Consider the following 16,184-nt stretch of genomic DNA (forward strand, 5'->3'; position numbering starts at 1 on the left):
GTAAGAGAAAACCCAACTCAAAACGGCTTAAACAATGAGGAAACTTTATTGATCACATAACAAGAAGTCTCAACAAAGTGTGGGGTGACTCCACCATTCGTTAATCTGGCAGTTCAATGACATCATTAAAGGACTGACTAGGTTTTATTCTTTTCATCTTTCTGCTCTAATTCAAGATATCATCTTGTCCTCATATTCATAATTACAACATGGGTGCAACATCATCAGACACGATGTCCAGGTGCTAATATCCAGAAGAAAGGACATGGGAATCTTCTCCAGAAATTCTCCAACATGCCTCCTCTCTCATTTCACTGACAGGACAGAGGTATTATGCTTACTTCCAAAGCAACAATTGGTAAGGGAAATGAGATTATTATGATTGTCTGAGAGTAATAGGGATTTGTACTTGAACATAGTAAGAGTTCTGAGAAGCAAGGAAGAAGGGGTTATCTGGCAGGCAACCAACATTGCTTGCTCTACCACCACTCAACTAAGCTGATTGTTGCTATTAGACAATGTGGTTCCAGTGTTGCAGACAATCTGATTACTTTTAAAAAGCTGGGAATCTGAAAGTTTATGTAAGAACTCCCAATTTTTAAATATTGGCAATAAATTCAAAACATTTAAAAATACTATGTGGTCAACATCATTTAGGCCAAATGAAATACATCTGCAGCCCAGACAGGACCTACAGGTCAGCAGTTCGCAACCTCTCATTTATAATATTAATTTATTTAAATAAAATTTTCTTTATATAGAAAAAGAAGTTTACTCTAACCTTCCAGTAATCAAGTTATATAAATATCTATAATAGAACATTTTTTTTAGTTAATAAGGACATTATTACAAAATAATGTCAGAAGGAGACATTTTATATAAAACAGATAATGCTTACATCATTTTCTTCTAAACTGAAGGTTCTAATTTGATAAGCTAGTGATTAAAACAATCAGGATGCTGCTACTCATTTAATGATAAACTTGCAGTTTTTTTCCTACTTCATCTAGTTCCCTGTGTTTTTTTTTTTTTTTGGTTTGTGTTTCAGTAGAGAGTTGATTAATTTCTACCAAAATGAGAAAATCAAGGAGTTCAAATATTTGAAAAAATATTTGTCAGAATCATAGTTAAAAAAAAAAAAAAAAAAAGATTGGAGTGGACAATTAGTGATTTAGAGATTTCAGCTCCATAGCTGCTTCTTCAAAGTCATCGTCCTGCCCAAGAGTATGGAGAACAGAAATCTTAAATTCATAGAAAGATTCTCAAGGGTATGTCTCTCCTGAAAAATCTTTTCTAATCTCTTCAGATATAACATGAATCAAGAAATGTTAACTCCTTGGGCATCAAAGAGAGTATATTTCTCTTCAATTCAGATTGTCCAGACTTCTAAGTTGATCATTTATTCACCAATTCTTGCTTAGATGTTGCTTCAGACTTTTGGATTTGAGCCCTGAAAAAACAAAACTATTAAATAATCAACTTTTCCTAATAATTTAGATATATTGAATTATGTAATTATAAAGTATTAGAAATTAAAATTAATTCCTTGTAGTCACATATCCTATTATATAGGTTATCGACGGCACTGGGTTTTTCATATATCAACTGTGAAGGAGTGAAAGCATGAAAAGGTAGGGAAGAAGGTGAGAAATACACCACACTGGGATCAAAACATCACCTAACTAATTAGAACAAAATGGAGAGAGTGAGTAATAGTGAGTTATGAGATACTAGATGATTATGCTGTGGGAGATCTCCTTCATTCCCACCATCCCATTGGGAAGATTTCTGAGAAAATGAAGAATACTTGGGTCATCAGAGCTGTCTAGCTAAGACCCTTCCATCTTCCTCCTTTTGGTTTTTGGTCCAACTTAGAATAAAGACATTCACGTCAGCACCCACCACAGAATAATATAGATACTGTTTTTAGTGACTTTAGTTTAGAAGGCATGGTTGGAACTTCTCTCCTTGAAACTAGAAGTACTATAAGATTCAACTGGTTTGGCTATGGATCTCTTACCTTATGCAGATATTGGCTTATCCTTGAAAACAGTAGAGGGAAGTACTTTTGTGCCTTTATACTGTATTAGGGATAAAAATAAGGCTGGGACATTAGAAATGCTAGGCTTTTATCATAAAAAAAAAAAAAAAAAAACACTGCTGTTGAGTTGATTCCAATTCATAGTGACCTTATAGGACAGAGTAGAAACTGCCCCATTGGGTTTTCAAGGAGTGGCTGGTGGACTTGAACTGCCAACCTTTTGGTTAGCAGCTGAGCTCTTAACCATGGTGCCACCAGGGCTCCTTTATCATACTATCATACTAGCTTATATGTATTTCCTTATGTGAAATCACTCCTCACTTCCTCCTCACCCATTTAAATTCTGCTCTACCTTCAAAGTCCAGTTCAAATTCCAACTACTCAGTTAGTGGAACTTCTTTCCACTTTAACCATTCTGACTCCAATAATTTTCCCCTTAACATTTTCTTATTGTTAGGGTGCTCATTTTGCCATAAATAATAACTGGGTAATTAAGTGCTTCGTGTGTACACGGGTTGTTATCTCACAAAAAATATAAAAATTTCTTGAAAAAAATAAATGAATTTAAATTTTAGTTCTTTCTCATTTACTCAGAACAGAGTAGCATACCAAACAAAAGCAAACATACTCAGTAGCGACTTGCAGAGAGAATAACTTCTAGTTTTACTTCATGAGTACGTGACTTTTATTCCAGGTTTGCCTGTATGTGGTTTAATTTTTATTCCCTACCTCCTGCAGGAAACTGTAACAAAGATAGGATTTATTCTAGGATAATAAGAAAGAAAAGTATCATTTATATAGTAAAATTTAAAGTCCCCCAAAATAATTGTCTAGACATGACCCTTTGAAGGAGACAATTCACCTCACACAGCAAAACTATCATTTCTTATCATTTTTTTAACAGTAGTTCTGTTCTTCATAATAAAGGATTGATACCCACAATAATGTATAGACAGTAAATAGGCCTAATTTTCTCAGATATCCCTAAGACAAATGTGCTATAATACCTCTGGTTAGCCCAGGGAGCACATATCCTGATAAAGAACCCATGGATTTTGAGGCACCATTCTCATTGGGTACACATATGCAGAAAAGAGGCATTCGAAAGAAAAAAAAAATCACTCTGACCATCGGATACTTACAAGGAAAGAAGATGATACACATGTAGGAATTGGTGGTGGTGGAAAATTCGGCTTTGTTAGTAGCTAATAAAAAGATAAAGATTTTTAATGCAAGGATGGGGTTAATGAAAGAGATTAAATCATTTTCAGAAATGGAGAACTTACGACCCTATCTATGAACATACTCTAAACCTGGAAGTTTGAGTGCTTTAATTTAGCTACACACATACAATTCAGAAATAATTCATATCACAAGGGACACACGATGGTAGCTACGAAGCAGGTTAGTAATTCTCTGCCTGTAATGAGTTATTAGTTTCCTGGCTGGGTATTCAGGTTTAGAGGAACTCAGGAGGATAAAAGACAGTCATACATTCTCACATTTTACCGTTTCAAAAAGTTTTGCCGGAGCATCTATGTTATATTAATATTCACACCGATTTCAACATTCTTCTGAAGAAACAACTGGGCACAGAGGGCTTTGTCTGTCACTAAAATTTCCTAGAGGTTGGACTGGGGTGACATTTTCAGAGAAATTGCTACACTCACAAAAGAAGCTGGAGGCTCATTGCCTTCTACTGGCAGGTCAGACATGTGGAGCTTCATCTGGCTCATCTAAAAAGGAAACAATGTTTTTAAATGAAAGCATACTTTTCCTAAGTATAGCTTCCAAATAAGCAATACTTTCAATGCATGGACACAAAGACCTAAGGTGAACCCAAGAGACCAGACTGGAAATCATCACGAGTCAGCCGCTGCCTTTTTGGGGTGTACTTACCAAGAATTATCAAGGAATGGTAAGTTTCCATCCAAAACATCATTACCCACTTTGTTATCCTTAACCAACTTTAGCTAATATCTCTAAACTTATAGGACACAACCAGAGAACTAAAGGTTAATATATTCATTGTTGTTTCTATAAGGAAACTGCGAAAGAAATACAGAGATCAACCCAGAATCAGAGAGGGACATTTGGCATCTGCTTCTTCTTGTGCTCTTTACTCTCTTTGCATTTCATGAACTCCTGCAAAGTAGCCTCACGTTAAGAGGTGCTCTCTTTTGCATTTAATAAAGGGCAAAGGAGGAGGGCCTGCAACTTTGTAGTTACAGAGCCTACAGTCATTGCTATATAGTAAATGCCAGGATGGATTTCTAAAACACTGCAGGGTAGAAATGACAGGATCACAAACTTGGACCCACGACAAACAATACAAATTATAGTCCACCTCCAGGGGCTGAACAGCTTCTACCATCTGGGGTTTCCTCTTCTGTTTGTGTGGTCTGGCTCCAGTGCTGGACAGTGGCCTAAGAGTGAAAACATTTCATGCAAATTGGTTTAACAGTTCCTTCAGCGAGATGGGGAAACAAGTGACATGTATCATCTTCCTTTGTCCATTGTGTCATCCTTGGTTAATGACTAGGTTTTTATCTGCCCCCTATGAAATTACTCCACTTCTAGTTCTCTATTAGCTTCCTTCTTGTCCTATAATTTATAATTACTACCAATGATTTTTTTTTATTCTCTTCAAAGACCTGATTCTTAATAATAATGGTATCCAGTTTTAATTAATGATTTTTATTTGTTCAGTATTTATTTCAAAACCCATTGTGGGTGAAACAATCAGTTTTTAAAAGTGCTAGAGAGATACTATAGTGTCAAGACCATGTTCCTAAGATGAACGGATGTAGGTACAGATCAAGTTTCCATGATGTACACTGTAAGACTTGTAATTAGTCATTAACTCCACTGAGCTTCTATTTCCACATCAGGAAAAATGTAAGGTACCTTACCTTGTAAGACCGTTGTAAAGATTAAACATATATTTCTACTTATATATAAACATAACACCTTTTTATACATAAAAAATAAAAATAATAACTACCTTAAGAAGTTGTGAAAACTAAATGAGACAATTTATGTGAAAGGGCTTAGCATAGTGCTTGTCTTACACTTAGTGATCAAGGAATGTTAAATATTGTATTCTAAAAACAAGTATCTTTAGTAATGGGAGCTATTGTTACTGTTGTTAATTATAAATACAGTGACTAACAGAAGGAAAATGACACATATCTTCCTGCAAAGGATTTCCCAGTAAAAGGGAGTCCCAGCCGCTGGTCCAAGAAAGAAAAGCATCTGCACATGTTTCTGAATATTGGAGTGAACCAAAATTAAATTTGAGAAGTTGGGTCATACTTAAATAGGGGCCAAAAAAGTCTCTGAAGCAAGATAAAGGCTTACCTTTGAACTTTCTTCTGCTTTCCTCTGAGGCTTTGGTGCCGGATTACTACAACCACCACCACCAATATGACTGCCAGTGGGAACAGCACCCCAACCACGATGGAGAAGTCTGCAGCAAAGAGGACAGGGGCCTAGTCAGGGGTATAAGAAATTTACATCTATCCATCACAGTAGATATTATTTTTTTATTTAGCACAAGTTCCATCTACTCTTCCCCCAATAAGCATGCATTCTCTGGAAGGTCTTTCACTACAAATGATGAAAATGTATTTCGATCATGTTTATTGCGATAATATTTAGATAGGAAAAATAAATATGTGGCATTTAATATGAAATATATAAAGCATTATATTGCTGAGAATCCTCTGAAGACATGATGTCTGCAATCATTGGAAAACCCAGGGTCTGGGCATGGGAAGAACATATGGGGGAGGAGGATGGTAGAGCAGGAGTGAAACATTTTTAAAATGCAGTGTTGAAAGAAACAAAGAAAAAGAAACTAAAGTCTTGACGTTATATTCCTGCTTGTAGAAGAAAAGTAGCTGAGATGTAAGAGAATTGACAGAGACACAATCTGGTGCTCTTCTGATGTTCGTTTTATATGATATGGAGAAAAAAATCATGTGACCCACTGGTGCCTACTAAATAACTCCTTTTACATAAAGTTCAAAAACAGGAAAAAAATCAACATACATTGTTTAGGGAAATAAACCTATGAAAAAAAGCAACAACACCCTCTCCCACCCCGAACACACATGCTATCGTGTTGTTAGGTGCCATCAAGTTGACTTTGACTCATAGTGACCTCTCGTGACAAAGTAGAACTGCCCCATAGGGTTTTCTAAATTGTCATCTTTTCAGGAGCAGAACTCCAGATCTTTCTCCTGTGGAGATGCTGGGTGGGTTCAAACCACCAATCTTTTGGTTAGCAGACAAATGTTTAACTGTTGCACTACCAGGGCTTTTAACACTAATCTACTTTGTCTGAATGTTGAATAGTAGTGGTGAAAACAGAATCCTTCTCTTGTTCCTGATCTTTCTGTAATTGATTCCTAATTTCATTCCACTGTGGTTAGAGAACATATTTTGTATTATTTCGACCTTTTAGTGCATCACGGTTTGTTTTATGGTCTAGTTTGAACGTTTCTAAATCCATTAATAGAATGGGGAGGAGTAAAAAGGAAGCTAACTGTATTGGAAGGAGCCTTGGCGGCACAGTGGTTAAGCACTGGGCTGCCAACTGAAAGGTCGGTGATTGGAACCCATCAACTGCTCTGCAGGAGAAAGATGGGGCAGTCAACTTCAGTAAAGATTTACAGCCTTTGAACCCTGTGGGGCAGGTCTACTGTAGGGTCGCTATGAGTTGGAATCAACCTGACTGACAGCAGTGGGTTTGGTTTGGTTTTGGTAACTATATTAGAATAAAAAACCACAGCTATCAAAATATTAAGCATTTTGTGACATAGTAAAATATATGCTTTTTTTTTTTTTTAATTAAGCCCTTAAATAATCAGATCCAGCAGTGGATTAGTAACTGCCATAGTTTCAAACTAGTGATAAGCATATATTTTATTTGAAGATATGTGCAATAAACCTTATGTGATATAAAAATATTTGTAATTTCTATTGCTGATGAAGTCACAGGCATTGCTAATACCCCTGCAGTTTTTTGCCTTATGTTCTCATAGTTGAAAAAAATAAATTTCAGTTAGGATTCAATGAAAACAGATCAATTTTTCCCATTGAAATTTAAATTTAGAATCCCTGACTTTGTGAAAGCTGTCATGTCACTTAAAAACAAACGAACAAACAAAAAAAAGCAAAGATGTCACTTTAAGGACTAAGGTGTGCCTGACCCAAACCATGGTGTTTTCAATCACTTCATACACATGAGAAAACAGGACAATGAATAAGGAAGACCGAAGAAGAATTGATGCCTTTGAATTATGGTGTTGGCAAAGAATACTGAATACACCATGGACTGCCAGAAGAACAAACAAATATGTCTTGGGAAAAGTACAGCCAGAATGCTCATTAGAAGCAAGGATGTTGAGACATCATCTCACATACTTGGGACATGTTATCAGGAGGGATCAGTGCTGGAGGAGGTCATCATGCTTGGTAAAGTAGACGGTCAGCAAAAGAAAACCCTCAACGAGATGGACTGACACAGCGGCTGCAACAGTGGGCTCAAACATAGGATTGTAAGGATGGTATAGGACCGGACAGTCTTTCCTTCTGTTGTACATAGGATTGTTACGATTCGGGATTGACTCGACAACAACTAACAACAATCATCCCCTGGTGTCCTTCCTTTTGGTGACAGGGCACTTTCTTGTTGAACAGAGGCTTTTTTATTTTTTATTTTTTGATAAGTGGATCAGAAGAAGTAGCCCAGAAACTGCAATCAAACTCACCATCATAAAGAAGAAAACTTGATGGGTAAAATTTAATCACTGCATGATGGTGTTTCAACAAATGAACAAGTTATTCAGAGAAAACCTTCTCTGTTTGTATTGTGAACCACTCTAGCTGCCTCCTTGGTCCCCTACAGATATAAATCTGATGTAATATGATGTAAATTATCATCGCCTGTCCTCCAAGTGGAAACCCTGGTGGTGTGGTGGTTAAGTGCTACAGCTGCTAACCAAAAGGTCAGCAGTTCGAGTCTACCAGGCGCTCCTTGGAAACTCTATGGGGCAGTTCTATGCTGTCTATAGGGTCGCTTTGAGTTGGCATCGACTCGACGGCAATGGGTTTGGGTCCTCCAAGTAAAGATTTTCAAGAAATACTCTAACAGTGCACGTCAGAATAGACCTTACCATCTTGAATGACAAGTAATTAAGAAAAAATTTAAAAAAAAAATGGATACTATAAAAAGATTATGTTGTTGTTAGGTGCCGTTGAGTTGGTTCCAACTCATAGTGACCCTATGCACAACAGAACGAAACACTGCCTGGTCCTGAGCCAACCCCACAATTGCTGTTATGCTTGAGCTCATCGTTGCAGCCACTGGGTCAATCCACCTCGTTGAGGGTCTTCCTCTTTTCTGCTGATCCTGTACTCTGCTAAGCATGATGTCCTTCTCCAGGGACTGATCCCTCCTGACAACATGTCCAAAGTATGTAAGACGCAGTCTCGCCATTCTTGCTTCTAAGTAGCATACTGGTTTTACTTCTTCTAAGACAGATTTGTTCATTCTTTTGGCAGTCCACGGTATATTCAATATTCTTTGCCAACACCACGATACAAAAGTGGTTTTTCATACTGTGGGGGCTTGCGTGTTGCTATGATGCTGGGAAGCTATGCTACTGGTATTCAGATATCAGCAGGGTCACCCATGGAGGACAGGTTTCAGCTGAGCTTCCAGACTAAGACAGACTAGGAAGAAGGACCCGGCAGTCTACTTCTGAAAAGCATTAGCCAGTGAAAACCTTATGAATAGCAGCGGAACATTGTCCAATATAGTGCTAGAAGATAAGCCCCCCAGGTTGGAAGGCACTCAAAAAAAAAAAAAAAAAAAGATTATAGATAATATATGGAAATATTAGAAAAAAAATTCTTTCAGAAAAAAAAGAATCAAAGTAAATTAGGACTGGTTACTAGTTGCTGTGACCCCATGTGTGTCAGAATAGACCTGTGCTCCACTGGGCTTTCAGTGACTGATTTTTTAGAAGTAGATTGCCAGGCCTTTCTTCTCAGGTGCTTTTGGGTGGACTGAACTTCTAACCTTTCAGTTACCAGCCAAGCATATTAACCATTTGCAGTACCCAGGGACTCCATACAGGCTCCCCAAGAACTGCTCTCTCAAGGAGGGGGGCTTGCATGGGCCTTTGAAGGAGAACAGAAACAATCTCCTGATACATACTTGCCTAGGTAGAGAGGAAGAATCGAGGAGAAAGTACTGAGGGAAAGCAGTTTTCTCAGAAGGGAAATACAATAAAGAGCTCTCTATTCAAGAAAAAGTACTTCTCACCTTGAAGAATAGAAGTGAGAGTCCCCACTCTGGCTGCTTCTCACCCTACTGGCCTTCCCACCTTGCCTACTTAATAATACAGAGCTCAGAGTGAGATTTCCCATCAGGAGAGCTGTCTGCAGGTACAACAAGCATACAAAGATGCAAAGAAAACCCATGTGAGCTAATTTAGGTCAAGTTAATCCCTCATTCAACTAAGGATCAGTGTATCCTGACACTGGAAAAAAATAAATAAAGCAAAACAAACTATGATAACAACAAACCCAGCACAATGAAATAAAAGAGGCAGGGTAAACAAACAGAACAATCAGACTCCGAAGAAATAGAGATAATTCAGAGATAAGAATTGAACCTAAAAATAAAATGATCTAATTGATATTCTCAGAGAGTTGAGGATATTGTATCTGTAAATTTAGTAGAGGCTGCTATGAAAAAGGAAAAGAATCGTGAAACAAGAAAATTTGGGAAATTAACATAAGATAAACATGAAATTTTAGGAAATCTTTTAGTATGGAAAGTGAAACCATAAAAAAAAATAATAACTGTTGCTGTCGAGTCTATTCCAACTCATAGTGACCCTACAAGGACAGAGTAGAACTGCCCCATAGAGTTTTCAAGGAGCACCTGGTGGATTCGAACTACCAACCTTTTGGTTAGCAGCTGTAGCTCTTGACCACTACCACCAGGGTTTCCAAAACCATAAGGGTGTGGAATATATGTGATTAAGAAGTTGTTAAAGAGACTTTAAAAAATACTATCATGCTTACAATGTAGATTTACATGATAAGGATTCCAGGAAGAGAGAAGAGAGGCAATGAAATCTTATAAAAACACAGAAGAGGAGCGCAGGTTCCTCAGACTAGACTTACGGAAGACCACTGTGGAGTCATCGCAGTTGGGCGGGGCCCACCCTTCTTTACACTGACACTGCAGCTCATGGTCACACACCTAGAGGAGCAACGGGTCCTGTTAGTTTTCCCACCAGATCTACCACAGCCCAAGGGCTTATTTATCCATAAGGATGGAAGAGGAATAATCCCTGCTAGGTCTCATTTCATCTATTTACATAATGTATGTATGACTCAATAATAGGAATTTCAGTAATGGATTTTTAGAAGAAATTTCTCATTGAACTATACCCCTGAAGTGTGAACAAGCTTAATTCTAATCATTTAATGTTGAAAAGATGGCTTTAGCCTCATCACAACTGACTTAGAATTAAGACTCAGAAAGCTTGGGGAATCATATTTTAAAAACATACAGCATGTCCTTTGCATTTAGATGAGCAGTTGGTTGATTTGTAGGCTTTCTCAATATCCATACATTCTGCATTAATGCAAACCTGAAAGTGATGTGAAAAACAGAAGGTTGACATTAGTGTCCAATGGCTTCACCTCTGCAAATTGTTGGTTTCTTAAGAATTTATCCTCATATACTATGATTTAAGACTTTTGCTATCAAACTTACCTTTTTCTTAGGGAAATCAGAGGATTCTTTTAAAAAAGGAAGATGAGATCTAAATATTTTTTTATAATAAAATGCATAGGAAGTCCTCTTTAAAGAAGACTTTCTTCCTTCACTTCATTCCTCATGCATCGTTCCCTTAATGCACAGCTTCAGTCCAACTCTTAAGACTGATATTTTAGCACAGAACTAAGCACTGCACATAACACCAGCTGACTATTCCAAACAAAAATATCACAGAAACTATATGCTAATATTACATCATGTGAAATTCAAATTAATTATAAATTTATGTGAGTATAAAAAATATTGTTATTGTCCTATTTATTATTACCAGAGTGACTATCATTTGTTGAGTAGCTACCAACTTTTGCGCACTAAAATTTAATAAGTTTAATAACGTAGTGCTAAGCACATAATAGATAAAAACCAAACATACTGCTTTTGAGTTGATTCTGACTCGTAGTGACCCTACAGGACACTGTAGAATGGCCTTATAGGGTTTCCAAGGCTATAAATCTTTACGGAAGCTGACTGTCACATTTTTCTCCCAGGGAGCAGCTGGTATGTTTGAATTGCTGACCTTTTGGTTAACATCCCAGCGCTTTAATCACTGCACCACCAGAGCTCCACATAGTAGACATATTAGCAAATATTAAAGAAATGAATGAATACATGCCTAAATGAATAGTGTTAGAGTTTTTTTGAAAACTATGCTCCATGCAACACAAAGAGGGAGCCACAGGCTTGGGAATTTGGTGCCCTTCCTATACCCCACTTTACACAAAGCAACTCTGCTTTTTTTTAAAAAAATATATTTAGGCATCCCCATATCATTTCATTTGGACAAAATATTCTACCATCAAAAAGAAGTTTGAAAAATTTTGACATTAAAGATTCAAATATATAATAAGACAATTTGTTTAACATACATGGCAGACAGTGTTGTATGTCAAGGATACCTGGCTTTATTCATATACTGAACACTCACATGCCCCAGGAGTGCCTCAGGCCTTTCCTAGCTTTAGGGATGAATTTAAGTGAACCTCAGCCAATCATAATAATTTCCTTTCCCTTGACAGGTATAAGTTCAGGAATGGACAGGTGATATAAATTTTAGGCAATAAAACGTAATGCCAAGTCTGCTGGAGGGTGATTGTGGGGAAAAGCTCTTCGCTCTTCAGAAAAGGTGTGCAAGGAAACCTTTCCTTCTGCCCCTGCCATTACTATCGCATCTGTGACTTGGAAATGGGGCAGCAATCCTGGACCATCAGGGGAGCCAGCCTGAGTGGACATGTCAGCACTCTGAGAAGGCAGAAGGCAAAGATAAAAGGAAGCTGGGTCTTTGATGATGTCATTGTACTACTGAATTAATCATACAGGGTCCACAATTCTCCTGCCTTTGAACTTTTGTTTATGTGAAATAATGAATGTCCTAACTGTTTAAGACAATTTTACTAATTTTCTGTTCCTCTGTAGCCTAAAGCATCCTAACTGATACAGCATGTACACTGGTATTACAGGGTGACAGGATCTTAAGAAATATTGTAAAATCAAAATTGAATGATATATTTGTGATAATAATTAAGAGAGAAATAAAGAGAATTAGCAATTGTGAAACAAAAAGGGAAATCGAGTGGCTGGTAGAAGTAATGTTTTACACCAACGACTTGAATAAGGATATACAGGCCTTGAGATTGAAACATCTCTGCTGTAGGTGAGAAAGTTGAGATAATGTTAAGAGTCTAACAGATGCTGGTTAAAGAATCCTCAGGCATGTACTTATCACGGGAGGGTGGGTCTAAAGACCCATGGTCTTCTTTATTGTGTACCTGTGTGGAGGGGACAGGGGAAGAGAATTGCATGTGGATCCTAGAGCTCATGGTGTTGCTTTTAGTTACGCCAAATCAAGAGGATTGATAAAAGCTACCTAAATGTCTTCCTATAAAAAAAAATCTCCAATCCATTCTGTATTTCATAAGTAATAACTACACAAGTCAAAAGACAAACAACAATAATAATAAGACTGGTTGTTAATGTCAGGGGACTCCTTAGTCCAAGCATTTCTTCTCTCCTTAAAGTCCCAGGGAGATATATGCCCAAGTACTGTAACACTCATCAGAAGAGACAGAAAAGGGGAGCCAAATGCCTTGTCTTTGAAAGCTTCACCATTAGAAAACATGAGAAAATTAGTATCTGGAAACTGGCAAATCCAATTAAAGGCTTCTCCTACTTAATGTGAAACTTCTTGCCTTTAATTCTGTCTTACCCACCTGGAATCATAGGGGTAAAGAAGAGCGGTGCTGTAAGACCACGGCAACTCCATTTACTTCTTTATCTGTACAACCTACCAGGTTGTTTTTTACAATTAGACAGTTAACAAATATGTACTGAATTAAATTATACTTTCCATAATTGCTTCCTAAAATGATTTATGAGCAATGCCTACACTGAACCACAAAGTTCATTTCATCAGTTAATAAATGTACATCTAAATAGCCAAAACAGGTTAAGTAAGTAAAATAACATTTTCAAGATTGGCTTTAGCACAATGGAGAGTCAGGGCAGCTCTTGGGTGGTATAGATATCTTAACGCAATAAATAAGGTAACTATAATGTCCTAGGGGCTCTGGTGGCACAGTGGTTAAGAGCTTGGCTGCTAACCAAAAGGTTGGCAGTTCAAATCCACTAACGTTCCTTCGAAACCCTGTGGGGCAGTTCTATTCTGTCCTATAGGGTCGCTATGAGTCGGAATCTACTCAACGGTGAGTTTATAATGTACGATGAGAGATGGTTGGTCCTCCTTATTATCAAAGCTAACGTGTTGACACTGGCTAAGTAGCTTTTGTGCCTGAGATTATGAGATTGTTATACTGTCAACGGATGTACAAACCTGTCAACTGAAGCCCAGATATCCCACATCCTGGGACATTCGGTGGGTTTCCAGGTCTAGCTAGGAAAGCAAAACATATGCAGCTATGTGCTATCAGCATGACAATCAAACTCATCTTCAAATTGTGTCTATATGAGTCAGTTTTCAAACTCCACCATACTGTTTGATCCAGAATATTAATGATGGTGCTTATTCTTATTATTTACCAGGCTGTCCACCACTTAATGCTCTCATAGTGCTACAAATTCAAACCTCTACCTGCTGTATCAAGACATGGCAAACCCAGTAATTGGAAAGCACAGCAACTAGTGAATAACTAAGAATCATTAAAAAATATTTTGCATGAAAACCACAATTTAAACTTACCTTCTTGTTTCCACATTTAGTTCCATTGGCCACCATGCCTATTTCTTGAGTGGTGTCTTCAGGATCAAATGTTTTACATGTCAGAAAAGTTACTATGCGTCCTTTCCAGGGCAAATTATCTGACCCACCTCGACAGAACAACTTCCCACATATGGCATCACTGAGGAAAAGTCAAAGTTTGTTATATTGAAATTCTAGGACCTAAGATACAGTTTTACATAAATGAAAATCTGTTATGACTAAAAACAAAAACCCTGTTATGACTATTAATGTTTAATTAATGGTATTTTTCTCTGCAACAGAGACTGCTAGTTGTCTTTTATATGCGTTTTCCCCTTCTTTCTCAGGAATAGAATCCCTGTATATTAGCAGGGCATAGCGTTGCTCAAAAAACACATTTCCCAAATTCCAGTACACCTAATTCTGGCCAACTGTCTAGTTTCTAGCCAATGAGAAGGAAAGCAGAATCTTAATAGCAAATTCTTTAGTAAGTTTAACAGGATATGTCCCATTCTCAGCTCTTTCTATTTTTTGCTGACTAGAATGTAATAGCTAGAGTAGAGAAGCTATCACAGACCAAGAAAAACACCTGGGAGTGGAGGTCATATGTATGATGGAGCTGGAAGATATGAGGAAGGTGGATTCCTAACATCATAAACCCCAAAACTAAACCCGCTGCCATCAAGTTGATTTGGACTCATAGCGATCCTACAGAACAGGGTAGAACTGCTCCATGGGGTTTCCAAGGAGCACCTGGTGGATTCAAACTGCCAACCATTTCATTAGCAGCCAAACTCTTAACCATGACGCCAGCAGGGTTTCCAAGATTATAAAGGCATCTCAAAAATAAGCTTCTATCTTGTTTCTGCTAAAGTGACCTGTTTTTGGTGACTTTTAGTAAGAATAATACTAAAAGATATAATCCTCAATTTTCAACTGTAAGCAATATAAAACTGAACCTTGGTTGACACTCAAGACATCCTGTGAAGTTACTGAAAAGGCTGTTGTCTTGTAGATACAGACGAACCTGCTTAGCAAAGGCCACCCAATAACTGCCAAAGGAATAAAATCAAAACCAATGAAACTGGAGTAAATTTCTATATGCAAATTCAAAGCAGGGCTGTGGAAAATTTTTCTGAAAGTGATGGAATCATATTCTTATGACTGCTGGTGGTGGTAGAAAATATGATTGAGGAATGGAGAAAGGCACACATTGATGACTATTAGGAAATGACTAGAAGGGCAACCGTTGGGAGAATGAGGCACGTTCTGCTTCTAGTAGTAGAAATTATCCAGTGCTCATATAAGCAGGTATACAGGAGAATAGTGTATGAGTGTGTGTGCACACATACGTATGTGTGTGTGTGTGTGTGTGTGTGTGAAGACAGAGCTACCTTATTTCCTTTTCCCACTGACCATCTCTCAAGCTACATATTGCCTTTTATATAAACTTTTTTCTCCCTTTGAATCTTCCCTAATTTTCTGAAGAGACCACAGGATATGATTATCCTTTAGGCCCAGATTTCCCCAGAGATGATCCTATGTCCAAAATGTAATTTTTGAGAAATGTCTAACACTCATCAAATTAGTGTTCAATAGAAAAACTTTAGGAAATTCTGATATGTTCAACCTCTTGTTATAAATTACTTTGTGTGTATAAAATTTGTGGCAGGTATAAAGTGTTTAATTCACTATAATTTTCATTTTAAAAGTCACATTAAAATAAAAAAACTTATAAAATATTCTTAAATTCATCTGGAATGATATTCTATCATTTTGTCACAGGATACCTAGTGCAGTATCAACTCTTCAGATGGACTATCATTCCATTCTCTACCGTTTCCTTTTTTTCTTGATTCCATGGCAAGTTCAAATAAATCTGTACAAGCACTGCATTGGTTTTTCCTCTGAGTAGACCAATATTTCTACCCTTAGAATCAAGGAGCCCCGCAATGGTTAAAGCACTGGGCTGCTAATTGAAAGGTGGGCGGTTGGAAGCTACCCAGCAACTCCCTGGGAGAAGAGACTTGGCCATTTGCTCCCGTAAAGATTACAGTCTAGGAAACTCTATGGGGCAGTTTTAC

The 16,184-nt window shown here is 37.5% G+C and overlaps 1 protein-coding gene across 1 annotated transcript in view; it reads right to left on the reverse strand.

Moving 5' to 3' along the window:
- Positions 1-2,021: 2,021 nt before the first annotated feature.
- Positions 2,022-16,184, reverse strand: part of ADAM28 (ADAM metallopeptidase domain 28) — an 81,946-nt gene continuing 67,783 nt past the window's right edge. Inside the window, exons 16-22 of the mRNA XM_064271935.1 lie at positions 14,101-14,260; positions 10,639-10,719; positions 10,247-10,325; positions 5,402-5,510; positions 4,389-4,467; positions 3,712-3,777; positions 2,022-2,081 (exon numbers count right to left, since the gene is read on the reverse strand). Of these exons, the coding sequence (XP_064128005.1) occupies positions 2,022-2,081; positions 3,712-3,777; positions 4,389-4,467; positions 5,402-5,510; positions 10,247-10,325; positions 10,639-10,719; positions 14,101-14,260 (634 nt within the window). The remainder of the gene's footprint in view (positions 2,082-3,711; positions 3,778-4,388; positions 4,468-5,401; positions 5,511-10,246; positions 10,326-10,638; positions 10,720-14,100; positions 14,261-16,184) is intronic.

The sequence above is a fragment of the Loxodonta africana genome, chromosome 19, assembly GCF_030014295.1.
Source record: "Loxodonta africana isolate mLoxAfr1 chromosome 19, mLoxAfr1.hap2, whole genome shotgun sequence".
In the NCBI taxonomy this organism is placed as follows: Eukaryota; Metazoa; Chordata; class Mammalia; order Proboscidea; family Elephantidae; genus Loxodonta; species Loxodonta africana.